Genomic DNA, 27,998 nt, shown 5'->3' on the forward strand with positions numbered 1-27,998 from the left:
ATGGTGCCGCAAATTGCGGCACCGTACTTGGCACCAAGGTCCCTTTGCGGCACCCTACTTTAACGCCTGCTAAAAGCAGGCATTAAGGTCGGGTCCTGCAAAGGGAACTCGTAATGAGGCGTTAAGGGTTGAACGGCACCAACACCTTTTACGGCGGCGTTAAACCCTTAACGCCAGGGTCGTAATGAGGCCCAGTGTCCTCTGGTTGCACTGGTTTGGCTACAAATGTCGCAGGATTGACTAGGTGATACCGCACGGGATGTATCAATGCTTTTGATAAAATTACCTCATGCCCTGAAACTGTTTGAGTCATTAACGTTGACTTTTCCAAAATCGCAAAGACTGCATGCTCCACGTACAATATCAACTGGCAACCGATAATAATGGCTGAACACTTTTGAATCTCAGAAGCTGCTGCCTCTAAAGCTTGCTCACAAGGGAACGGTCTGCATTACTGGATCTAGGAGTCCACTATATGCCGCTAAAGGTTTGTGGCCCAACAATGTCTGCTGGGTCAGGGCTGCTGTCGTGACCTTCCTGTTCGAATGCAAAAACAAATAAAATGGCCTCTTGTAATTCGGAGTAGCAAAGACTGGAACATTGCTGATCGCGGCCTTGAGTTTGCAAAATCAAGTTCCCATTTCCTTAGCACACTCAAACAGAACTGTCACCTTCTGTGCTTATTTAAGCCCCTTCAGTAAGGGCTTCCAATAACTAAAATAATCATAGATCCATGATCTACAACATTTAGTGTCCTTTAAACCGCTGCATCTGTTTGTGACTGGCTGAGGCATATTCTGAACTGGGGTGCTCTCTCGAGCATTACCTTCCTTCCTGCAGGCGATATTATCTGTCCCAAATATACTACCTCTGTCTGGTAGTACTGTAATTTTTCTTCATCCACTTTGTACGCCTTCTCTGCGAGTGTAGTCTCCTCGACACTGCTCCTCTGAAGTGCTGCAAATCAACAGATTGTCCACGTACTGAATTACAGTACTGGACACATGTAAATTCCCCAAATCCATTTGAACCACCCTGTTTAAGACACTCAGAGATTTGCAGTACTCCTGGGGTAACCTTGTTTGCTCGAATCTCTGACCATGATACGTAAACACTGTGAGATAGTGAGAATTGGGGTGTATGGGAACAGCGAAAAATGCATTTTTTAAGTCCATCATCGTGAAGTGGGTTGACCCAGTAGGGATGTTAGAGAATGGTGGCAGGATTCAGTACCACTGGTGGAAATTTCACCTCAACAATATTATTGACAGGGCGCAAATCCTGGACCATCCTCCAACGGGACCCTTTTGATTTCTTCACAGGGTAGAAGGCTGTATTGCATGGTGACATGTAATGGTTGTATTATGCCCTGCTTCTTCAACTCCATAATGGTCTCATAAATCCCTTAGTCCGCCTCCCACCCGTAGGCATGGGGTACTGATTAACCCGAGGTAATATCGCACAGGGTTTCAATTTTATCTTCACCGTTCCAACACCCTTTAGCAGCCGCGCATTATGGGGATTGCAGGTCCACAAAAGGTTGGGCACCTTTCCCAAACTCCTCCTTCCAATATGGCAATGTATTTTTAACGATGAGCAATGGTCTGTGGTACTACCCTTTGCTCTATCGCTATCTGGCAAGACACCCCCATTTCTAAGACCATTTTTCCTGTGTCATCGGTGTCTTCGAACGATTGCTTATTGTACACGTTCCTTAATGATAAAGTTAGATCGATACACAGAACTGTGCACCACTCTCCACTGTCCTCATCTGTGCTTGAGAGAGCCACCCTGTTCTTCTTGATCATTACCGCCTCTAGAAGAATCTAATCTATAGTGCTTGGTGTCACTTCCTGCGGCTCATCAGGCTGGAATTAAAAACTCCATCAGTACCCACCATCCCGGCACCCAACTTAAGAAAATCATCACCCCATAAAGAAACCATGCTGAATGTACAGGAACCCTTAGTTGTGTCGTCTCTACAATATGCATGCAAATGCACTGCCTCTCTTACCAGATACAAACCTGGAGTCGAGTGTACTATACCTTCCTCTGTGAAAGGAGTCGACATCTGTAGCTTGCTAAGGCGGTCTCTTCCCAAAAAGATTTGCTTGGGTATCTGTACATTACAACAAAGGGGCAGATGCATTTTGAGTACCTACCTTCATACGAAGATCTTCAGTAGAAGGAACCAACAGGATTGCCCCAGAGAATTTCTGTCCATCGTTTTGCCTGACAAGGGGAACTCTTTCTTTCAAGATTTTGTTGCCCCTGTGTCGATCATGAATGAGAATGTTCGATCACCTACCTGCACACCTATCCGTGGTTCGTCATCTGGACTTGTGGTAATGGCAGGACTGAACACATCAAACACCCCTGTGGGCTTTCCTACTCCTGGTACATATGAGCACTGGGAATAAAAAAGGACTCCCACCAAAATATCTTGCTCCAATATAGTGAATAACCGTAAGGATTCTTGTTCCATGTCTCCACTGATGCTTGTTCTGGCATGGTCGGTCGGATTCTTTTGGTCTGTGCAGCCCTATCCGCTGGATTCTGTTCAACCCGTGCTTGCTGCGATTGCACTGAGCCTGGGGCATATGACAGGATTGGATTGCATTTGCTGAACTCCCATGTTGAAATACTGTGGTCGTTCATGACAATCTTGTGACGTGTCCCAACCTCCCGCACGACCAGCACTGAATCCCATAGACCCTTCATAATTATTTCCCATCGGCCAATTGAACTATGTGCCCACTCCTCCAAAACCGCCAAAAAACCCACCTCCTTGCAGAAATCCTCCCCTACCCCTCGGAAAACGAATTTGCCTTGGACCAGGAGCATACCCGTCCATCTACCCCTGTGTCATACCAGATTCACCCTGTTCCTGTCGCACCAATTGCTCCTCTAGTCCCTCCATAGTGTTTGTAATTACCGCCCCTGCCAAAGAAATCTTTGCCAATTTCTTCTGTGCGAGCTTAGCCTCTGCCTTTTGAGCCTGATCTATACTCTTTCTCCTTTTGTGGTCTTATTGTGCTTGTTTGTAAAAAAAAAAAAAAAAAAGTGAGCTTTAATCTCCGGCCAACTTTTGGCCTCCATTCTTACCACCTTATCTAAATCATGCTGGATATCTTTTTGGAGTCCCTCTTTTTTAGCATGTTCGAAAGAATTGCCCCACTTTGGTGCCACACTTCTCCCGTCTCTTCCCTCCACATCGCCTGGATGAACTAGGTGTGCGGCAGGATCATCCTCCAATTTCATATTTTTTGTTGAAATAGAGTTTATATCCGGTGTATCCTGATGCATAACTTGCAGGGCCCCTCAAACCTGTGCCCTCTAATTATTAAAAGCTTCTCCGTCATTGGTATTTTCGGATCTAACTGAACTCCCGGAGACCCCACTCTTTTCCAAAGCTCATCTGACTATTCCCCCATCAGAGCCGCAAATAGGCTTTTCATATCCCCTATGTCCAACGTGACACTGACTTTACGTTTCTCCATTGCATAATTCCACTTCCCTGCCCCTGCAGTGAGTCTTCATCAAATTATTCCGGTCCATGTGTGACCACAGGCCATAATACGCCCTTCATTGGCCCTTCTGAAGTAACCAACTATGTTGCACCCGTTTCTGATGCTGCTTCCCCTTCCTCTCCCCTAAAATTGCTACGGCCATGTGAGTACCCTAGCGCATCCTATGACTTCATGGTGTGCTCTCTCTTGCTGCTACTGGAGTGGGAGGAAGGGCTACACCCTGTTCTCCCTGCTCGACATCAGTGTTCTTCCTCTTCGTCACCTGTTCCGGTTACCACATCCCTTGACCCTTCTACCGGTACGGAAGCATTCTCAGCAAAACCATAGGGTGCTGTCTCTCATTACCCCTGATCAACCCTTGTGCTTGCTGATATCCCTGTTCTCCATATCCAAACTAAACATTTTGATAACCGATTTATCCAATCTCACAAGTACCTGCTCATGCCTCCACCTTCCTTCTACTTCCCTTACCTATCTTTTCCATTCTTCCCGCTATTTATCTTTTTGCTGCCTTAGCAGCACTACCTCTTCCTCCACTAGTCTCAGCGCTGCTTTAATTATTTCCTGCTCTTGCATCTCTACCACTCTTCGTAGCCTATCCTCTATCCTACCAGGAAAAGGCCTGATATCCCCCATTCTTGACCCCTCATTCGCGCTTCTAACTGGCAGCCTTACTCTCTTGCTCCTCCACCTTTAATCTGTCTGCTAATCTAGCAGACGGGGGGTGGGGACGCTATTCCCTCCCTGCTCTCCGTTTGCAACCTCTCTGCAGCCCTAACCATTGAAGAAGTTACCCTTCCACTCTCTTCGAGATCCCTATTCCTACTAGAAATCGTAACTGATGGAGGCGCTACCCGTGTCCGGCTCGCAACCACTCGAGGGGCCATTGGGGGACCGGGGGGAGTGGAGGTTCAAACTCTGGGTCTGTATACCCTTCTGCGGGCAATGAAGGATAGCACCCATGCGGGAGGCGGTGCAGAAGGAATCCCTGCACCCTCCTTTTTCGGCCCCTCTTCCATGATCTTACCACTATGGCCCTTCCTGCCTTTCACCTACATCCTCCATAATTCTAAGATGTTCAGCCGCTGCTCTAGTTTTGAGCTTGGTAGTCCAAAAAGTTTGCAGGTTTTCAAATATCCCTGTGTCATAGGTTCCTTCGATAGGCCAAGAATGAATAATTTTACCCTTCCTTTCCCTCAACCATTCCCTATGATACTTTTGGAATTTCCACCTTCTAGCCGGGCAACACCTGGAACAAATGATTCAACTGAGTCTCCATACTCCACCCCAATTTCACAAAAACAATACCGAGCTGAACCAACTGCACAAAAAATGTCCACCCAAGCACAGAACATCTCTACCCAAAGAAGCCCCCTATTTAATCCTTCCCAGTTTCTTAGTCGTTCACCACACTCCATGCACTCGTTTATACCGCAATTACCTTGCTTACCTACTTGCTATAATTCTACTTCTCATTCTTACACAAAAGACAGCATTTTATCAAAAACACTCCGCCGGCCAATATCTCTGAGATCCGCCCCACTCGAGCATAGAAGGAGCACAATCGATTTCACTACAGTCACTGTGCTCTTACTTCCTTCTTTTACTAGTATGGCCTTCTCTACTACAAAACCATCTTTCCCTGACTACAGGAAGTTTCCCCTTCACTACTTCGAGTAACCAAGAAACCTGAGGCGAGGGGTCTGCCCACACAGCCAATACACCATAAATACTGCCACTGGTATACATCAGAAAGTTATTTACGGTTAGACTTATGTAAGGTGCCAACCGACCTTCAGGTGAGTGCTCCAGCCAACCATACAAGCAAACTAAAGGGTATCAAGACAAACTCCTACAGCGTGCATGCTGGGTAGGTTACCACCTCACACCTCTAAAATAATAAACTAGGTAAGAGAATATATATAAAAAGGACTTGCAACACAGAACAGTTCAATCACTCCATCAAAATATTCACTTTTCCAATCCTTGCAAACTTGACTAATTCCGTACCCTTAAATTGAGAGAAAACCACCCTCTTTTCTTCCTTGCTTTACCTCCGAAAGTAACCTTGCGTGGACACAAGGTTCTCTGATGTGATGCTCAAGTCGTCCTGCACAGTTGGCGCATGGTACCACACCTCCAGGGAACAGATGGACCTTTAACCAATCCGCAAACCTCTTTCACTGTGCATGGAAGACTGGTCCCCGCAGTGAGGTGCTGCAGCAGAGCGGTGAAGACAGAAGACACGCAATGTCTCGGAAACATGGGCTTCTAACTGGTTTGCCAAATTTGTAGGGGTGGACCCTACCTCGGCCCAACCTGCTCCACCACCTGAAGAACGAGTGAACGTTTTGTACGTAAAAGCAAGTTTATTGTACAATTGTCCGGGCAGCAGTTATATGGTACCGCAGGACCAAAAGTCTCAATGAACCGCGCATCAGTTGATGCATTTGATATGTTTTCACAATAGTAAAACACTCCCAGGTACTTTATTACAATCCACCCCCCACATGTGATTGGACAAAGCCTCTTCAGAGAAATCCCATCTTTCTCCAATTCTACACTTTCATTGGTAGCCGTTTATCTTACTACCATCTTCAGATCATGTTCGTAGTCCACCCTTGCTTGGGATTCATCTATGGGAGGTTGTGACATAATGACAATAAAACATTCACATACAAACATTCATTACTAGCTACAACTGGCCTAAGGTCTTTTAACTTAAGTCTTAATTGCACGTGGTTTGCATAAATACCTCAAGCCAATTAAAGAAGGCTGAGTTAACAAGTTCTTTGTACTAGTGATAACTATCTCATCCCCCGGTCCCCCGTCTCCATTGGAACATTCTAATCTAAATAGCTGCCATTTCATTGCACACAACACATCTGAAAGTACAATTGAAACTCCTGCGTTTCAATTACTTCAGCCCGAACATTGATTTACACCATGATTTACTGCTGATTAAACCAAATGACGAAACCATTCTGTCAAGCTCCCATGCGTTCAAGAGAATGCATCGGTTTTATGCGATATCTTTCAGACCATAAAACCCATGGCCGCTCCTTGAGCTGAGCTGGCCATAGCGAAGGTTGAAGCTACTTATTTACCCATCCTCTGGCCTTTGAACCCGTTTCTCAAAAGTCAACCCCCAAGCCTGCAAAACTAGAACTTCCCAATTAGCTAAAATACATCCCACAAACTGCTAGCTTCAAAATTCAAATGAATTCATAAAAAGCCCACTGCATACATATTTATAAAATCCCTTTGTATGTTCTGCATTGTGCACGTCTAATAAATATAATTTCTCTTTTACTGTGAGTTTTCAGGGCAGGCTTCCTCTGCGCATGTGCATTAAAACAAATCCTACAGTTTCTACGTACTTTAGACCACCCTGTATGTGAATGATAATAATTAACTACACTGGATACATATGAAATTGCAACATTGCAGTCAGATCGCAGCAGCCCATCAATATGTTTGTTTATAGATTTATGGTGCGCTCCCTATACCCGCAGACTTAAGGGCGCAATACATGAAGATGGACATAAAAACAAAAATATCTATTCATTACTAAAATGACGTGTGCGGGTCATTGAGCAAATGCAAGAAGACTAGCAGAAGAGTACGTTTTTTTCTTTAAAACTTCTGTGGATTACGTAAATGCGCCATTGCAAATTTTAGCAAGCTTGCAACGTGGCGTATGAAGAACATTTGTGTTGTTAGATCTTAATGTTCTACTGGTTTGTTTCTTTTCAATTGCTTCCATAAGATAAGCTGTCATTTGGCCTTTCAAGCATTTGTGAGTGATAAGAATCCACCTAAAGCGCACTCTTGCATGTATAGGCACCAATGCAGGTTGCGTCTAGCATCAGATAACTGATCCATGCGGCTCAAGCCTCTCACTGCTCCATTTTGAACAACCTGGAGGCGGTGGAGATCAGATTGTGTTATACCAACCAGGAGGCTACAGCAGTAGTCCAGTTTGGAGCCAATCATGGCTCTTGCCAGGACCTCTGCATTCTTCTCAGATATGAAGGGGCAGAGGTGACGTAGTAATTTGATGAAATAGGATGAGGATGATACCAGGCTATTAACCTGAGATTTCATATTCATATTATTATCAAGAAAGATACCCACAGTCTTAACTTTCTTTTTTACTTCAATTATGCAATTATCTATATTGAAGCTATTGTATGGTGGGCCCAACTTGGCCAGTCTCTTGTCTTTCCCGACCATCAGAAGCTCGGTTTTTGAACAGTTCAGAGCCATTCCATTTATATTCATCTATCTATTGATGGCTTTGTATATGTTGTTGACGTTTTTTTCATCTTCATTATGGGTTCCTGAGATAGTGATGACACATGTCATCTGCATAATTAACAAAGAAGACCCCTTCCTGTTCAAGCATGTAAAAGAAAGAAATTGTATAGATGTTATAAAAGCAAGGGGATAAACATACCCTTATGGAACTCCAAATAATAAAGGTATAGGTTTGGATTCTGCCATCTCTCACTTGCAACTCTGATCTTTCTTCCACTAAAGAACGACATGACCCATTGCGTGGCTTGGTCTGAAAAATTGGCATACTGCTTTAACCTGGTGGACAGAATGGCATGGTCCACCAGGTCAAATGCTGCAGATAATTCCAAGATCATCAATAGGGCCGTTTGGCCTCCATCCATTGTTTGCATTGGTATCTTTAAAATCTAAATTGCTTCAGTCTCGGTTCCATGGCACTCCCTGAAACCGGACTGAAATTCATGGAGAATCTGTGATTTATTAAGATGCTGTGAGTCTTGATTATCTGAGACTCTATCGAGTATCTTCAACAGGAATGGGGTGTTGGTTATCGGTCTGTAGTTAGAGTGTGTCAGGTGACAGAGATTTGGCTTTTTTTTTTTTTTTTAGAAGTGGGGTAATCCATGCGTTTTTAATGTTGTTGGGTACGCGGTTATGCTCAAAGGAAACATTCACAAATTTTGTGATAGCCTTTATTAATAACGGTGAGCATTCCTCAATAATCACAGCTGAACAGGGATCCCCCTTACAGCTTGTGATTTTTAACTGGGTGATCGTTTTTGCTAGTTCTATCTCGGAGCTAGATATAAAATTGAAAGGCTGGGATTTGTTATCTTCAACCAGTGGCAGGGAGAGGGATGCTTCTGATTCAGTTCTACTCGGGAGTCATTTTTTCTCCTCAATAGAGCCTTTTATCTTTTCCAGTTTGTCATTAAGGGCATCCTGTATATTTTTGCACCATGTCTCGTCCTTTAGGACAGAGTCTTGGTTAGGACCCTTAGGGTTTTCTTGCTCTTTTAAAATTTTAAAGAACCCTCTGCTGTTAGATGTTCCATTAGCAATTCTAGAGTTCAACATGTCCTTCTTAGCTTGAATTATGGCTATTTTATATGTCCTGGCAACTTCTTTATAAACTTCCAGACGAAGGGTATCTTTTGTCACCATTCATGAAATGATTTAATTTTCTTACGTTCTTTAAGGTTGTCATCGAACCAAGGATGACTTATGTGTTTCCTCTGATGAACTATCCTGAGCGGAGCAAGCTTCTCTGTCACCACACCCAGCGAGTTCATGATTGTTGATGAGATCTCATCCGCCCTTCCATATTAGAGATATCTGTGCTTAGGTTTGTAGACCAGGTGCTCAGATTCTCTAGTGTCAGTGACGCGCACCGCGTGAATCCCTCAAGCTCTTGGGGACCTACCTGACCACCCCAACACAGGTTAGAACGGTTCCACTTCTCTTGCTTTTGCGACTGTTTTCCATCCTTCTACTTTGGATCATCTCTTTCTTTGCCTTTATTATTAAATTGGTCTTTTACAGGATAGCAGTTAGTTTTCCTCTTTACCAGGGTAGTTTTTCTTTCTCTGCCTCCAGACTCCCTTATCCAGCTTTTCTCCTCGTAAGCTTGCTATCTATCTGGTTTCAACTTTAACTCTGTTTTATGTTTTTCAATGTGACGAGTTAAGTGTTCAAAATGATTTCCTCTGAATTCGCAATCTTCAGATCTACTTGTTCCATATTCATATTGTTTACTGTGCTGAGTTAACTGTATGCTATGATTCTCTGGACTCACAACCTTCGTAGTAATTTGGCTTCAAAGTTAACTCTTTCACATTCCCTACTGTGACAAGTTAGCAAAGCAGATAACAATTGCTCTGAATCTTCCTGTACCTCCCACTTTCCTGATTACAATCGATCTTGCAGGAGGATGCTTTCGGAGGGGTTTTCTGAGATTCAGTCTTTCTCTAGGTGTCGCGGACGCAGTCTTTTCTCAGACGTTCAGCTTTGTTTTCTCTCTCCTTGTCTCTTGCGATGCTGGTGCTAGACTTCACGGCGTGAGACCTCCTGTTACCGGTGGTGTCGGCGATGTTCCTCGGGCCGGCTGTCCACCACAGATTTGGCTCCCGTGGTCTCACCCCCACCTCTTCTTGGGCTCCTGCCCTGCTGCTTCTTCAGCTTCCGGGACCACTGTGAGTTCGGCATCCTGTATTGCCTTTGTGAGTGAGTTTGAAACTTGCAGGCTTCCTTGCTCTCCATGTCGATTGTCACGCAGTGCAATACATCACTCAGCTTGCGTCTTCAACTCTCTCTGCATCAGCTGCTGCTCTCATCATACTCTGGACATACTTTTTTTTTTTTAACACACTCGTTCCAGTATGGTGAACATTATGAATTAAAGGAACATGATCCTTTTGCATAGGATAATTATATCCTTTACTCGTTTTTTCGTCCCAGTTGTAACAGTTCGTCGTCTTGTGTTTTAATACATCCCACATCTCGCCTTAGGGAGATTCTCTTGGAAACAGGAGTCCTTGTCCCCCAAGAGGGAGTCTCTCTCTCAGTGAGGTCCAACTTGCCTCTACCCCTAGGGAGGGCATTGCAGAGGTGGCTCACCACCCTAGCCTCACAGGAATGGCTCCCCATTGGGGAGAAGGGACAAATTCCCTCGCTGCAATACACACACAGCACATTATTTCTTGCCAAGAGTTGAATATCGTTAGCCAATGGCTACTGGTGAGTACAATTGTGCACCCTGGCTACACCCAGTCAGCTGTGGGCCTTTGATGCAGGTTTGGGTGGCTGTTGGAGCATGTTGCAAGGAATGTTTAGGAACGGAGATTGTTGGAGGCGGCAGGGGAAGAAGGTACAATGAGGAGGAGGGAAGAGGCTGGAGTAAATGGCAACATGAAGAGGTGGTTTGAAGAGTGTGAAGGAGGTAGTAACCTCGGGATGAGATGGAGAATATCTGAATGGGAGGCTGTGCTAGGAGGTGGTGGTTAACTGGAGGAGGCGGTTGTGCTAGTCTAGAGGAAGGTGGTATGAACCTGGAAAAGGGAGAAACATACAGTGGAGGTGGCAAAGGTTTAGCATAGTTGGTGACATCCATGCATGAAGATTCAGAGGAGGTGTCAATAGTCTGGAGTAGGCAACATCAAGAAAGGGTGGTCGGTTAACTTTTGGCCAGTTAATGACTGTAAAACTGCACCTTCTGAGTCTGGCCAGTTTTGCACCCATCAAGGCCTCTATCACAGAGGCCAGCACTTTAACCGTGAGCTATCCACTCAGGCAAGATGTACACTGTGTAAACATTAAAGCACTGGATACATTACATTAAACAAGTCTTCCGTTTCAGTGCGATCTTGTGAAAGATTCAAGAAACTAACAAACTGTAGACTACATTACACGTTAAGGTCATTAAAGAAAATTCGTGAAATTAAAGGTGACCTTGGACAAGACAATGTCCCTTCTGTATAGAACAATTCATTTGGAAAATGTAATACCCTTTATGCTGGAGCCGACATTTTTAATTAGTGGAGATCCCATGAAGCCACTTCCTCGCAGAATCTCCCCAAATCCCAGCCCATCATCCTTGCTACCATCTTTTGATAAGCAACCTTTAATTCTCATGTTTCCAATACATATCCCACAGTAGCTCGGATAGTGTGTTCAGTCTGCTTAGCTAAATAATATCTTGAATTAATCCATCTTCAAGTGAATGTATAGACTGGCAAAAAAAAGCCCCCCTTTCTGTGGTCATCGTAAAGCACACTGTAGAATTACCACTCCAAGTGGTTCATGTATACTAACACAGTGGTAAGGTACACATGATGCTTCCTAAATAGGTGTATGATGTTCAATACTTGCCTCATAACTGCTGAACCCATATGCATGCATACATTCTTGTCGGCCCAATACCCCTTCCTGAAATAATTGGCTCACACATAGTTTGTCAAGTGTTGGCAATAAAAGGCTGTGGTTTTTATTGTACAGATATGATTATGGAGATAACAATAATCACATATCATGATGGTAACATACTTTTGGGCACCGGGTCTTTGGGTTCTCCCCCTCTGGCCCGTGCCACCACACATGGGCAGGTTGCCGGCTGACCGCGTTCCCCCGAAAGTATCTCTTAATGGCAGCCTCTGGAGGCTAGGGTTGCTGTAATTTCTCTATAGAAATGTTCCATGCCTTGGTTTGATAGGTGGGTGCCGTCTTTGTGAAAAAGATCCGGGTCACCCAGTGTTATGAAGCCCAGTCCTCTTGCTGTGCAAACATTTTTCTAACCCCCTGTTGAGCTTTCTCCTAGAAATGTCTACAGATTTGTAGCAGTTGGCCCCGAGCCATTTCTTCCTGGGTAGGATGGCCGAGATGTACAGTTCGGTTCCCTTCCAATTGTGTGAAATGCCTGCTAGGGAGGCGCACATGTCTTCAAATAAATTTCTCCTTCCAATGGAAACTAGGTCATTGCCCCCTAAATGTATGACCAGAAATTCTGACGGGTCTCTGTATGCGACCAGCTCTGCTAATGTTTCGTGGATTTCCGCCCATCGTAGGCCTCTGTAACCCCACCATGAGGAAATGGTGTTTCTGAAGGTTGGCCTTTCTTTGGTCTCTTCTGCCCATCGGCCCATCCTGAAGATAAGAGTGGCCGACTATCCATGCTGATTGGAGAGAGTTCCTCCCTTCATCTGGTGTTTCTGTATGAAGGGGGGGGGAAGAAAAATGAGGACGGCTGGCTAGATCAGCTGTAGTCTAATGTATCTTTTGTAACAATCTGATTTCCAACCCCCTACGTTTTTAAGTTGTTGAGGAGCTAAACCTCCTTGCCATGCTGAGGTGGCGGCACCTATTCTGAAACAGTGGGTGCCAAAGTTTTTGGGATCCCACCCTGCATTGCTGATTGCTTTCATCAGCACCCCTTTGAACTGGTAGCGGCTTAGTGCCGATGAATCCTTATGGATTAGAAACCTCCCCCCAACCTTGGGTCTCTGTGTTTGGTAAAGGTTGGTGATGCATACAGGGCAGTTTGCTGCCTCATCAATGCAACAAATGTTGATGGTTCTTTTGGGCCCGGTTTTGGATTGTTGAATTTCTATGCTGACGCTCTCCTGTCTGACCCTGACTTCCATGACACCCAGGCTGTTGTTGGCCTTGGTGCTGGAGGCAATGAGTGCTCCCACATGGAAAGCCCCAAAATATGCCAGAATGAAGGCTGTTCTGAACAGTAAGATCTCGTATGGATGCCAGCATATGGCTTCTAACTGTTTTGCGATTTGTACCAGTTTATTGAAATCCAGTGGGCGGCGTGTGTCTACCTGGGGCCCCTCTATTCTGCCCCAGCCTTTTAATGCGTACGATATGAGGGTGCTTTGGGTGGGGTCTGAATCCCCCCGGATTTTTGCGAAATATGAAATTGCGACTAAATGGCTTTTTGCTCAATCCCTCTTGAAACCCTGGTCATGTGCCCATTTTAAGAATATTTCTATGTCTTTAATCGTTATTAACTCTACGTGTTTTACACCAGTGGCTTTAAACACTGTTTATAAGCACTTATTGTACTGCGCTGCAGTGGTGCTTGCCAGTACTTTGCCTGCCATCTCTGTGAGGAAGCCTAGGGCGTTGTTGGTACCCGTCTCTGAGGTGCCTGGTTCTTGTTGGACATCCCGGCCTTGGCTCTCTGCCGTTGATGCCGTTATTTTGTTGGTCCCCGTAATTGGGGTTCTTGTTTTTTTTGGCGCATCCTGGCCTGTGCTCTCCGGCGCTGGCGTTGATGCCGTTATGTTTAGTTTCCCATTATTTTCCAGCATTCTGCTGGAAACTGCGTCATCTGATCCTGGGCGTGCAGCGCTAGCTCCCGGAATCTTGGCCACTGAAAGCGAGATAAAGCATCTGCAATGTTATTATCCGTGCCAGCTATGTGTTTTGATTTGGCCTCAATGTTTTCTTGTAGTGTGACTGCTGTGATGGCTCGTAGGATTTTTAGTACTAGCGGGCATTTGGTAGACCTTCTGTTTAAGGCGCCTACAACAGCCATGTTGTCGCACCAGACCACGAGTTCCGTGTTAGCTAGCTGCCTGCCCCAGATGTGTAGTGTTGGCCAAATGGGGAATATTTCTAGGAGGGTGATGTTTTTAGTCCACCCTGCCTGCTGCCATGAGTTGGGCCAGTGTCCTGCCACCCGCTCGGTGTCTAGTATGGCTCCAAAACCCTTGCTCCCGGCTGCATCGGTGAAAAGGACCCTTTTTGTCCATGTTTCAAAGGTGTTCGCCAAAGTGAGGTCCTGTTGAATTCTCTGAGGAAATTCCCCCAAATTTCCAGATCTTGTCTCACCTCTGCACCTAGTCGGATGTGCAGGTGGGGTTTGGTGTTTGATTTGATTTAGTTCCAGGCTTCTGGAAAATACCCTCCCTTGGGGGATTATTCTAGCAGCGAAATTGAGACTTCCTAACTGTGCCCTTGTCTTTTGTTGTCAGGGCTTGTATTTTTTCCAGTAGTTCTGCAATTTTTGTTTTCGGTATCCTGCATAGGCCCTGTACAGAGTCGATTTCTATGCCCAGGAAAATTATATTGGTGGCTGGTTTAGTCGTTTTCTCCCTTGCTAGGGATTTGCCCCATTGTGCGGCCATTCCCTCTAATTTCGCCAAAGCCCTATTGCATTCTTCTGAGTTTGCTGGGCGCATTACCATGAAATAATCGAGATAATGAACTACTTTGGTCCTAGGTCTCTGTTTTTGGAAGGCCCATTGAAAAAATGAGCTGAATTGTTCGAATAGGGTGCAGGATACTGCGCACCCCATGGGGAGGCATCTATCTACATAGAATTTGTTGTTAAAAGTAAAACCTAACCATTGCTGGGAGTCTGGGTGGACTGGTAATAATCTGAAAGCGGATTCGATGTCTAGTTTGGCCATCAGGGCGTTCCTGCCTCATTCCTGTATGAGTCTTACCGCCTCCTGGAAGTGTGTGTAGGATACTGTGGATCCCGTGTGTGGAATGCCGTCGTTCAGGGATTGGCCTTTGGGATAGGATAAGTGGTGTATTAGCCTCATTTTTCCAGGCTCTTTTTTGGGGACCAGTCCAAGCGGTGATATTATGTAATCTTTGAGGGGCACGTGGTCCCAGGGTCCAGCAATCCTGCCTAGAAGCAGTTCTTTCTTGATTTTGCTTTCCACTATCTGGGGGTTGTCCCTGGCCGACTTTAGGTTCAGTGGGATGTTCTGTGACCCTGTGTCCTGAAATGGGATGATAAAGCCCTTGGAGAAACCCCGCCAGATTGCCTCGCTAGTTTCTCTGTGTAGTTCAAGAGAGCATCTCTAAAATTGATTGGGTTGATGGGCGTTATGCCTGGTGCCAGGTCTGGGGTTGAGAGGGCGTGGTTGGTGCTAGTCTTTTGATTTTTTTGGCTGGTAGTCTGGTGCAGTTGCTTGCTGCGTGATCACCGTTGCAGTTTGTGCAAGCGTGTTCGTACCAGCATTTCTTTCCCCAGGTGCACTGTTTTTTCCCAAAATTCCTGCATGGAATGTTGGCTTTTGAACTGTGGTTTTTGTTATGCCTTTGGGTATTAGACTTAGCCGTCCATGGCTGGTTCTTACGAAAGGGCTGTTCCCCCTTTTTGTATTTCTCATTATCGTTATTTCTGGGACCTTGCGCATTTTTGTTATTTTTGGAGGGGTTCTGGGAGGCCTCTTCCTCCGCTGTGGGCTCAGCATTTAACATGTACAAATTGTTTTGGACCTCATCCCATTCTATGGCTGGCCTCTCTGACATTCTTCTCCTAAATCTGATGTTGTATGCTAGCCAGGTCTTCCCTTTATGGGCGACTTTCACTTCTCTTACTTTATCCATGTAGGCCCATATTTTTCTGCCATCATTGGGACATTTCTCCTCATAGATTGTTGCCAAGATGGCGAAAGCTTGAAGCCAGCTGTCCCAGTTCTGTTCTACCTAGGCATTTCTGGCTGTGGCTTTCTCTTCTATCTTTTTGGGGTCCCTGAAAGCATCCTTCCCTTTGCGTTGGGCTTCTATTAATGAAAAGATTTCTATGAACTCCTTGGGCCATATGGCTTCGTTGATTGTGGTGTCAATATTCCATGTTAAGCATCTTTTATATCTATTCAGTATTTCAGTCTGTAAGGATTTCATTTTTAAATCTAATTGGACATTGCAGATCATTGCTGTGTCTGTTGGGTTGCTGTTGCTCTGCCCCGGTTGTTCTATTGTAACTGTATTGGGGGTTGCCCATGCCTTTAAAGCGCCTGTTGGGTCTGCCGTGGCTGCAACTGTGGGGGCAGCTGTTGGTGTTGCTGGCACATGTGGTAGTGATGTGGCTGGTGCCGCTATTGTTTGGATTGTTGCTGGTGTGGGGGAGGTCACCACTATGGTAGGTTCTAAGGGTATGTTGTGGTTCGTGGGCCCCTGTTCTCCTGTTTGAGGTAATTGTTTCTCCCTCATTTCCTGCAATAAATGCTGCATTTCTGACATGTTCTTGAACAATTTCGCCAGTTATTTATTACCTTTTCTGGGGCCATCTGTCACTTTCTGTCTCTTTGATGGTGTAGCGGCGTCATCTTGGATGGGTGGCATGGTTAGGCCTTCCCTTTGCAGGCCGTACATATTCTCCCTCACCCAAGCCCAACGGTAGTGTTCAGCTGCCTCTATGACTGCCAGTAGGTGGGGAGATTTGGGTTTCTGTGCTGGTGTGGTGGAATCCCGTGATTTCCGTTTGGGACCCATGTTTTCTTTCAACTTGTTTCGATTAGAAAGAAGATGTATTTAAAAAAAGGGGGTGGGGGGTGCGTTTCATCCCCAGTAAGTTTTTAGCAATGTGTCAGCAGACTCTGCACATATGTCAAAAATTGAGCTCCCTGTTACTGCTTGATTGTATCAGTTATCATGTACATTTATATTATTAATGCCAAAGGTTGGGGTTCCCCGTACTGGGAAAATGTCTAATGTTGTCGAAAATGAATTCGATTTAGTTCAGTAGAAATGCATGTGGTGGATTTCTGGGTGTAGCTTATTGTCTTTTTGTGCTGGTTGTAAATATTGTATGTAGTCTGCCAGAAAAGATCTGTTCTATTGTTCTTTAGCCTTAAACATAGTGATTTCCCAGGATGTGTTTCCCCCGCGGTTATTGTGTTTGTTTTTTGCAAGAAGTCTATGCAAATAGTCGGGCAGCGCGTGTCCCGCGTCTGCCGGGGGACCGGCTGACAGCAGATTTTTACTTTTGCCTACTCGCGTAGGAAAACAAAGTTTCTATTGCGCTGTTCGGCGCCCGGCATGGCGGCTTACCTTGAAATAAACCTCCTCCTGAAGTCATCGCCTACGCCGGCCGCACTGCAGGCTTTCCTCCTCTCGCTCAGGTAATTTGGATTCTTGCTTCCTTCGCGATTCTTCCCGGGAGACTTTGTTTGTTTATTCCGTGTTCGCTGCTCGCTTGTCGTGTCAAGTTGAACAGTGCAAAAGACGCTGCGAAATGCAACAAACTTTAAGGGTTTGGGCTAAAGAAGCAACGTTTTGGAAGGCACTGAGTAAACAGTGCGCCTCCTAGTGTGTTTGGGTTCCCGTTCAGGGTCCCCAAACTGTTTGTGTTTTCTCAGAGGATGCTGCTCTGTATTTATAAAACCCAGGGAAGACATGGGTCTTTGATATGTATAGTAGTGGGGGCTGTTGTGTCAGCCCCCGGCCGGATAGCCGACTATCTGGCCCCCCTGGGGGGGGGCAGGTCTTTGAACCTGAGCCCTACCTGCCTGTTGGTTTCCTTAGGTGCTTAGCACCTTGCTGCATGGAGGAAGGGTGAGGTGATTGCTCACACCTCCCCCTTCCTCAGAATTGTGTTGCCCAGACTGTGTGTCTCCCCAGCTTGGCGGAAGGAGAGGGGCAGACAAGTGGGGGAGGCTGTGTTGCCCCTCTCCAGGCCTGCTGATGGTAACCGCAGTTACCCTGCCTCGCTTTGGGCGGCCCTACAGCATTGCCCAAAAGTTGGATGGGCCCCTTGTTCTTATGAAGTTTTTCAGAGAAAAACTTTGGCCCCTTCCCCTTCTTTTCATATACTGCACACACTTTTGAAAAGTCATGGTTCTGTGTTTTCTCTCTGGTAGATTGTCTCTGTAAGCATTCTGTGGCTGTCTCTATTAGCATTCTGTGGCAAATTAGTTTTAATTAGCGAATCCTGGTCATTGGGGAGAGAAGAATATAATGTGATGGAAGCAGCAACATTGTTTCCATACATTCTGGCTGTATGTTTAAGCGCACCTTACATCTTGTTAGGTTTTGTGAAGTGCTCTGCTGGCCCATTAGGCACATTGTCTGAAATGTCTCATCTGAGTAGGTTCAAATAGGGTAAGGCAGGTTGTATTGGATACGTGCATGTGTTTGCTGCTTCTGTAATACATCAGCATCAGTTATATTTGACCCATTGACTGTTGCTTCCAGTCAAATGCAAGATGTGAAGTGATCTAGAATTTTCTCTGCAATGCTGAGAGACTCCACCAGGTAAAAAGGCAAAAGGTGCAAGATTTCTTATGAGCTAACAAACGTTTGTTCTTTCTTCCAGGTGATCCTATGAGGTTTCATGCTCACTTCATTGCCCTATGCTTTGCTCAAGAAGATCAAATCCCCCTGAGTGACATCATCACTGCCGGGCGACTGGGAACAAATGTGAAGAAGACTGTACTGCTGTGCTCTGTCAACGAAGAAGGAAAAGTTAGCTACACATCTCTGCAGTGGACCGGTTTTCAGTAAGCTGCAATGGTGATGAAGGACTTCACTGCTGTAATGGGTCAGCAGATCATCGCTTTTCAACAAATGGAATCTCTCGAGGAAAAGCATAGTCTCTGAAAACTTGTGCAGTATTCTTAGCAGATAGACATTAAACTATGATCATTTGCAATATAAAATTCAGTGTTGAAGGCCTTACTACTGGACACTGTTTTATGTCGAAATCCAGTTGCTATCTGGGAGGGAAGTGATAGCAGTGTGGCAGGGGGGGTCTAACTGTGGCTCTGATGCCTTGAATGCAGACATTAAGAGGTAATGTTGAACCATGTATCGCATTTAAGTAATAGATTTGCAACTGGTTTTGTCTTGATTCACTTATCACTAAGTGACCTTACATACTGAGTGTAGCCCACTTTTGCCGACCTACACCTTTGCTGAATGCATTTTTCTACCACTTTCTGCCGCAAAAGGCACATGTTAAGGTGAATTTAAGGGGGGGGCGGTTGGGAGTAAGGGTCTCCACCTACATTTTGCGGGGTCTCCACCTACATTTTGCGGGAGGAGGAAAATGCTAAAGGCGGTCAAAAACATTATGTAAAAGTGTAGGTCAGCAATTTTAGCTTAATCTGCTTCGTGTGTGCTCGTACCTTTGGGAGATACGTTTTTCATAAATCCACAAACAAACTTCAATCCAGTCTGTGTTGTGGTGAATACAGCTTCATGTTTCAAATGTTTAATAATTGAGGCATAAAGTGTGGCTGGCTGTTCAGTTCCAAAATTATAGCTGCCAATGCATTTCGGACAAAGTCCATCGTCAGGGCTTTAGGGCGCTAGTTAGCAATTTACATAATCACCGTCCACATTATAGTCATTTAACCATCCATTATATAATCAGTTGTCATATGCGAGCAAATTGCAATGCGGATAATATAACACAACCAAACAAATTCAAACAAAAATATTGCACATACCAATGGTCCACCGTTTATATAGTTGTAATGAAGATCAAGACGTAAATAAGCCAAGATGAAAACAAAATAGGGCAAGAGCAAGCATATAGTTACCCGGTGTTTTACTTTTAAGCCATTGTGCACATTATTGTGGAAGGACAGTACCTGAATCAGTTGTCATTTTGTGTAACTATAGTATTTCATCTTGAGCGCGGCATGCACCGAAGATGGCATGTATTACACGTTTTTCTACCTCAAGTCATCTCTATAAATATATGTAGCTGGAACGATGCCTACCTGCGAGGCTTGTTGGTGTATGTATACTTTGGGAATTACGCTCTGTGAAAACACAAGATGCGAGATAGCTATTGTCACTATTTGTGTTCCTTTAATATAAACGGTATGTCCTTATTGCTGAATAATAACGTGCACCCATATGGTAGTAAAGTTGAGCTTACCTTAGTTCTGTCTTTAACATAACGAACGCACAACGCTCTAAAGAGCCTCCGTACAGTTCACTGATTGCTGATATAATGGTTTACTCCGGTATCCTGGCAACGAACGCTTGCGCGTTTGCGACAGTCTGACCTGAATTCACGGGAATCATGTTGTTACAGCGATCTATTTATTAAGTGGTCTCAATCCGCTGGTGTCCATATAAATGAAGTAAAAATAATAATAAAGCTTGGATATGCAAGTTCTTACCCATCGTAACACTATAGTGTCGCGCGCATACATGATTTGTTCCTTTGTCTTCTGTTTTCAGCATAGCTAATAGCTTGCGTCTGTTATTGCACATGCAAGGTGGGAGTATCTTCATTTTCTATTGTTATTGAATGCAGAAAGCGGTGTGAGGCAATGAAAGGTGTCATTGCCTCACTTCCCACAGGGCCCCAAGGGGTACAGGTGTGGGTGGCGTTCTGCACTCCTGATGTATGTATATCTCTGTGTCTGTACCATGTGCAGACACACAGAGTACCTAGTGCTCAGTTTAAGATTACTATGCATGTAGTATTGATGGCATATGGAAAGCTGAATTCAACATTTGCTCATATGATCTCACATTACAGCTCGTGTGATCATAATTAGGGCTCATTTATGTACAAAAGTAGGTGAAAGTGGTAATAAATGGTGGTGATGAGCAGACCTTTCATGAATTTTCAAAACACATGATTAGTGGTTATGGACAGTCATGAGCAAACATGGACAGATAAACAAAAAATCAAACAACAAAACAGATGTTCATGGGACGTTCCTAACAGCAGTAGGTCCCGGCAATAAGCGTAATGCAGTGTTCAATGTCTATTCAACTCTGTGTCCAATCTTTAGTGTTCATACATGTTCATTGTGAATGGATGGCACAACTTGAAAACAAAGAGGCCCTTTAAAGAAAGCATATGTAACACATTTCTTCATTAATGCCCCCTGGTTTCAGGGATTCCAGTCGATCAATCAGTATATCTTCTATTGATTGAGACGTCTACTTAGGTCTTCATGTGCATTGTGTTGTTTAATTACTTCTACAACTTGAATCCTTATCTGGTTTATGTTGTGCTTCAAAGTATTCTAGTAGCTTGCGACCACAGAGTTCATATTGTTTGTGCGTATGCACGACCTGTGTTCGTTCCACCGCTGTTTTCCCGGTCTTTTAGACTGGCCCAATTAGTATATGCCACAGCCCACATAGTATATGCCACAGGGGCACTTGATGGTATATATTATGTTTGGTGTATAGCAGGTAGCATAGCTTTTGAGCTGTATCTTCTCCCCTGTGCGCGGTTGATTAATCATGAGGGATGGATGTATATAGACTGTATACGTCTAGACTAAATAGAATGCATTCAGAACTCAATGCTGACATATCATTGAGGCAATTCAGAAAGTCTGTTGTGTCTTTGAGGTACGTAGAAGTACCTTGGATCAGGGGTTGTAGAAGTCTGTCTATGTATATAGCTAGAGGGTAAAAAAACACTCGGTTGCAGCAACTATTGGTCTGAGGGGAGGATTCATACGGTCCTTATGGATTTTCGGTAAACCATAAAAAACTGGAGTAATGGGATGCTTATTTATTACTCATCCATTTGGTGTTGTCAAGTGCTTTCTCCCCAGTCTTCACTATTAAGGTCTTAATCTCGGGAAGTGGGTGCCTATCTAGTGTGATATATGTAGTACCATCGTTTGACAGTTCCAAACATCTTTTAGTGTAGAATGAGGTATCCATAACAATGATTGCTCCCCCCTTCATCTGCTGTTTTGATAGTTAAATCCTCGTCCTTGGCCAAATTTTCGATATGTTAGAGTTGGCAGTTCTTAATGTTGAGAGGAGTACCTCCCTGATAGTTAATCCTATTCGAGTTTGCTGGACCACTTTTCTCAAAAAGGTTCAAAACCGAATTTTGGGGTCGAATTCGCTTTTAGGGCGCATTTCTAACCCCTTGTCCATGAGTTTTTGTGATTCAATAGATGGCTGTTATTCGAAAAAGAGCTTAAGTCTTACCTTCCTGAGAAGTCTGTGGAGGCAGATTTGCTCATCAAAAAAGAGTGTGTTACATGTGGGCACAAAGGACAGTCCTCTGTTTAATGTGTCTAATTGGCCACTGATGTGTGTTTTACTGGAGATATTAATGACCAGATTTTCACTGCTCACTTGTTCTTTGTTTTTGTTTGCTTTTTTCCCTCGCCATGCTTTTCTCTTGGGCCTAAAAAAAAAAAAAGCCCCCGTATTAGCAATTTCTCCTATTTGAAACACAGTGTCCCTTACGAGTGTCTTGTCTGCTGCTCCGATCTGATTGCTGGGAATGATGTTAGGTTGTTGTGCTCTATCATTTTGGATTGGTTCCCCTATGCTTCTATCGCTGCTGTTGCCCGAGTTAGATGAGCCGCTTGTTGTGGTCTCCCCCCTGTTGAGGTTTCTATGGTGGTAAAACCCCTGCCAATTGTAGACAATGTCATTGAGATAGTCAAGTGTCATGTTTAAATATCTACGTTTCCTCTGTTGAATATCGGATATGTAACCAGTGACACATCTTCCAGAGCCGGCAGGTTCAAGGAGCATAGTCCCGATGGAAAAAAGAGATCTAGGTCCATTGAGGATGCTTCCTTAGTCAACAGTCGCCCTGTCTGTGGGACAGAGTTCAGGGAGAGGCCGGTCACCATCACCGGCTCGGTTGACGGTTAGCCTGCTGACTGGTGGGCTGCCTCAATCTGCGAGAAAGTCACTGGCGTCAGCGGTTAAGCAGAGATCTTCATCAAAGAGCAAGTCAACCAAAGGATACATCACTGGTTCCACCATCTTCGCTGCAAGCCTCATTGAAGACTTAAACCACCAAGACAGTCGCCCCTTTGGCCCCGTTGACATGTACATCATCAACGACTACATCTACGACGGCTGCGACACCAAGGGGTTCACCCATGACTGTCAGCTCTACCATAACTGAAATTAACACGCCCAGGGATTCTCTACCACCTATGCCTCCATCAGCGGTTCTGACAATGGTACCATCCACAACAGCGTCTCCTCCAGCTCTGGACTTCCTGCCCCAGCTAACCAAGGCTGCACCACTCTTCACCCTGGCACCTCAGGGATCACCCAGAAAGTCTCCAGTGATCTACAACAGTTGAGAGGAAGACCTGCCTGAGGAGTTTTATTCGGATCAGGAAGGGGGCCAAGAGAACCCCACCCCATCTTGCCCATGCCTCATCAGGGGTTAACGACCCGCCGGCCTTCATCGACCGTTCAGTCCTCCTGCACCTGGTCCTACTTTGAGGGACATGTCTTTGGACATCTTGAACACCTTACATACACTAGGGGCTGACTCCCCTCTGCTTCCGCCCCAGTTCCTGCAATTAACCCTCCAAGTCCTCCTCAGGCTCAGCCGCTGCCACCTCCATAAGACCTTGGTTACCCCTTGGCCAGTGCCGGTGGCTTTGGCCACGCTGGTGGAGGAAACCGTTCACACAGGCACAAGCACGAAAGCACGAACATCGATGCCACTGGTACTCACACGGATGACTTTGACTACATTCCCGTGGATAGGGAACACCCAGATGTTGATGCGCCCGTCGGGGGCCTCTCCACCTGGCGAGATTGGTCCATTCCACTCTCTGATAGCTAAAGCTGCCAACCTTTTCCACCTGGTGCTCGAGGAGAAGAAAAAGGAAGGCTTCCTTTTAATGAGTCATCCAAGAAAACCATTGTCACAGTCCCAGTGTTGGATGACATATTGGAGGACGACTTACCGGTCAGGAAGGCTCCAAATAGCACTCCTGCCAAACGTGGCCAGTTAGAGAAGTACCACCAGGGTTCCAGACTTGACTCATGGGTGGTCTCAGCCGCCTCTACAATGAGGTGTTCCAACCCTTCTTCGTCCATGGTACCTCCAGACCAGGTGGGTAAGAAGCTTGATGAAGCTGGCAAGCGCATCAGCATGGCTGCATCAACCATCAAGTCGGCCAACGCTTTTGCCATCCCGTCAAGATACGACAGGGAGTTGTGGTATAAGTTGGGGCCTATCCTTGACTTCCTCCCTGATGATAAGAAGGCATAAGCCTTGGCCCTGTTCCAGGAAAGTTAGGGGGCTTCCGGCCATGCCATCATCATCTCTCTCGACATCGCAGACTTTCAACAGATGGGGAATGGCATAACCTTCTGCCGCCAAGGTTGGCCCAAGGCCACCAACTTACACACAGATGTGCCGACCAAGGTTGTCGACATGCCGTTCGATGGCGACAATCTGATTGGCAAGGCAGTCGAAAAAACTCTTCAAGCCATAAAGAGTGACGCTGAGATGGCACGTTCCCTGGGCACCCTTCAGCAAAGAAGGCCATCTTTTTACTCCTCCAAGGTGAGAGTCACCAGGTCCTCTAAGAGTTTCACCATCCACTATCATCAGGCCCCCGCTCTACCACCACCCAAGAGGCTTATGGAAGTGGCAACCAGCATTGTCGGCCGTCCCCCCCCCCGCCTAGGACGCAGATGCCAAAGCAGGCCTGAACTGGCCCGGGACCTGTGCCTCCTCTTCCGCACCCCGGTGGGGAGGCCGACTATCAAACTTTGTTAATAAGTGGTGAAAGGTCTTCACAGACCTATGGGTGCCCGATGCTCTTCAGCATGGGCACACTTTACAAGTTGAGGACAAGTGCCCTCACATTTCTCCTGTCAAGCTTAAGAAATGCACATGGAACAGCTGCTGCAGGAGGTTCAAGCCATGCTGCGCAAAGGGGCAATAGATCCAGTTGCTCAGCACCTCTGGGGCTCTTAAGTGTACTGGTAAGGAAGAAGTCAGGAGGGTGGTGCCTAATCCTATGCTTGTTACGCCTCCAGTTCCTCAAATCCCAAACATTCAGGATGGTCATGTTGCAACACATGCTCGTCCAACTGGAGGAAGGGGATTCTGACTACTCTTAACTTGGAGGACGCATACTTCACATCCCCATTCATCGCAAGCACCGAAAGTTCCTGCGTTTTGTCATTCATGGGCGACATTACCAGTTTGCCCTGAAATCGGCCTGAGGGTGTTCAATGAATGCTTGGCCCCAGTGACAACACACCTGCACTGCAAAAGGATCCATGTCTACTCTTCCCTGAATGATTGGCTCATCCGGTCCCGCTCCCACGCACTGGTGACCCAGCACACTGCGGAGACCAACCAACTTCTGACTTCATTCAGATTCTCAATCAACTATCCAAAGTCTTGGGTAGTGCCATCTCAGAACGCCCCGTAACTGATTGCCTGACTCAACACAGTCTTGTGTCTGGTGACTCCCTCGGAAGAGAGGGTGCAAGCCATCCTGGGAAAGGTCTCGCGGCTGTCGACCGCTTCTGTGGCAACAGTCCAATCCATCAAGACCCTGCTGGGGATGATGTCTTCCTGCATCCATCTGGTCCCCTTCTCCAGGCTGCAGATGAGACCCCTTCAAGAATTTCTGGATGCCAGATGGCAACAAATCACTGTCACACGGACTGACAAGATTGATCTCTCACAGTGTGCTCCCTTTCAGATGCCTGTGTCTCAGGCTATAGTCATGACTGATGCTTCTCTGGAGGTTTGGGGAGCCCACACAGGACATTTTCACACCAGAGGCCTTTGGGTTCCAGAGGAAAAGGAGTTGCACATCAAAATCCTGAAACTGCAAGCTGTCTTCTGGGCCCTCAAGTCTTTTCAACCTCAGCTCCAGGGAAAGGTAGTGCAGATCTTGACGGACAACACCACCATCATGTTTTACAGCAGGAAACAGGGTGGTAAGTACTCCCCCGCACTTTCCCTTGAGGCACAATATCTGTGTTGCTGGGATTCTTTAACCCATGTTTCTTAGCCCATTTCATCTGGCAGGCATCCAGAACACCAATGCAGACTCTCTCAGCGGGGAACTGCGGTCCTGCCATGATTGGGAGCTTCAACAAGCGCAGGTGTCGCATGTCTTCAGCGAGTGGCATCTTCCTCAGATCGACCTCTTTGCGATGGCTGCCAATGCCAAGTGTTGTTTGACAGCAGATTTCCTCAGCTAAGGAGTCTGGGGGATGCCTTCTCGTTCCCCTGGGAGGGCCTCCTGTACGCTGTCCCTCAAATTCTGTGGTTGCTACGAGTGATCAACACACTCAGATATTGCCATTGCAAGATGACCCTCCTTGTACCAGTGTGGCCCAGGCAGATCCGGTACTCGGACCATCTCCATCTTTCAGTGGCTCCGGCCATGAAGCTGCTGTCACTTCCCGCCCTCCTCTCCAGAGATGGAGGGTCAATTTTGCACCACGATCCAGCGTCTCTGAGCCTCGCGGCCTGGCTCCTGCAGCCTTAGAATTTGGACATTATCTGCTGCCTTTTGGAATACAAGAAGATCCTAGCTAAAGCCAGGGCCACCTCTACATTGGCTTGCAACAAGCACAAGTGGAAGCACTTTACAGTGTGGTGCTGGCAACGGATGATTTCACTGCTGCACGTTTTGGCAGCTTTGTCTGTACCTGCTCTTGCTGGCCACGCCTCCATCAAGGTCCACCTGGCTGCCATATCTCGTTACACTCGGACCCCCAGCAAACTCTTCTTGTGGTCATAGGCTGGTTAAAGAGTTCCTCAACGGCCTCTTCAGAACATTCCCTCCGATGAACGCTCCTGCACCAGTGTGGTAGCTCAACCTGGTACTCTTTAAACTGATGGGGCCTCTGTTTGAACCAATACATCAAACCCCTTTGAAGTTTCTGTCATGGAAGACTGCCTTCCTGGTGGCAATCACCTAGGCCAGGTGGGTCTGGAAAATGCAGGCTCTCTCCTGTAAGCATGCGCATTTGTCCTTCAATGCTGCTAAAGTAGTTCTACGAACTCATCCTTCCTTCATGCCAAAGGTTCTGTCAGACCTTCATCTCAACAAACCTTTAATTCTACCAGTTTTCTTTGTGAATCCTTCTTCACCTGCTGAAAGAGCACTGCATTTGCTGGATGTTGTTCTATGATGACTTTCGAAAGGCGTCTCAGCTTTTTTTTAATTTTAGATCTGTGGGACATCGGAAAGCCCTGTCTAAAGCTTTAATTTCCAGTTGGCTCAACGCCTGTATCATGCATTGCCATCGTCTGACTAACAGACGCTTGCAGGCCCGCCTAGCGCCCATTCCATCTGAGCCATCGCAGCTACGACAGCGTTTCTCTCTGGTGTTCCCTAGCTCAACATCTTCAGAGAGCTACGTAGAAGTCTATCCACACCTCACAAGATTCTATTGCATCAGCAGGGATACCAAGGAAGAGTCCTGGGTCGGCCAGGCAGAGCTGCGCAACCAGTCTGCTTGAGGTGAGTCTGTTCAAGCGGTAAGTGTATTGCCTCCTGTGATTGTTTATATGTACTGCTATGTAATTGTATTCATGAGCATGTGAATCATGCAAAAATCCATGCTGGAGAAGGAACCAGTTAACTACATGTAGCTCTTGTCCTTCTTCCCCACTTTGGCTCTGCCTGCCACTTTACGTGCTCTACCAAATCTGAAGATAGCCAACCGGGGTGGAGCTTAGGAAGAGGAGGGTCATTGGCTAGGGCAGTATGACCTAAAGTGACACTGATAGAGTATAGAAGAGATTATCTTAAAGCAAAACTCCTTTACATTTATAGCAGATTCCCAACCTGACGATGGGGAATATTTATGAGCATGGGAATCCATGCAAGACCCATGCTGGTAAGTAACTTGTTCCTTACTACATCATGGAAGTTTCTGGTGGATGGCTATCCAGCATGACCACTTCCAGGAGGTTGGAAAAACAGTTTCGCTCCTGGGGAAGGTCGCTCAGCCAATTGGGCATCTGGAACAGCGGGCGAGACTATACATTCTCTGTCTGCTGTTCCAGCCACCCATGTTTTTTTTTTTTTTTTTTTTTTAAAGTGGGGAGCCAACGGGGGAGCTCTGCTCGGGCCTACCTAGGCTCAGACTGGTGGACTGTTACCGGCCATGTCCCCTCCCCCCGTCCCACCCCCTCCGCCAGGGGTTAAAGACATATTGATGTTCCCGGTCTTC

The 27,998-nt window shown here is 46.0% G+C and overlaps 1 protein-coding gene across 2 annotated transcripts in view; it reads left to right on the forward strand.

Moving 5' to 3' along the window:
- TSEN34 (tRNA splicing endonuclease subunit 34) overlaps nucleotides 1–20,218 on the forward strand; it is a 229,371-nt gene extending 209,153 nt beyond the window's left edge. For both annotated transcript variants that reach the window (XM_069637307.1, XM_069637317.1), the window contains exon 5: nucleotides 18,391–20,218. In XM_069637307.1, the coding sequence (XP_069493408.1) occupies nucleotides 18,391–18,578 (188 nt within the window). In that variant the 3' untranslated portion in view covers nucleotides 18,579–20,218. The remainder of the gene's footprint in view (nucleotides 1–18,390) is intronic.
- The last annotated feature ends 7,780 nt before the right edge of the window (nucleotides 20,219–27,998 follow it).

The sequence above is a fragment of the Ambystoma mexicanum genome, chromosome 1q (assembly GCF_040938575.1).
Source record: "Ambystoma mexicanum isolate Mex_15411 chromosome 1q, UKY_AmexF1_1, whole genome shotgun sequence".
Classification (NCBI taxonomy): domain Eukaryota; kingdom Metazoa; phylum Chordata; class Amphibia; order Caudata; family Ambystomatidae; genus Ambystoma; species Ambystoma mexicanum.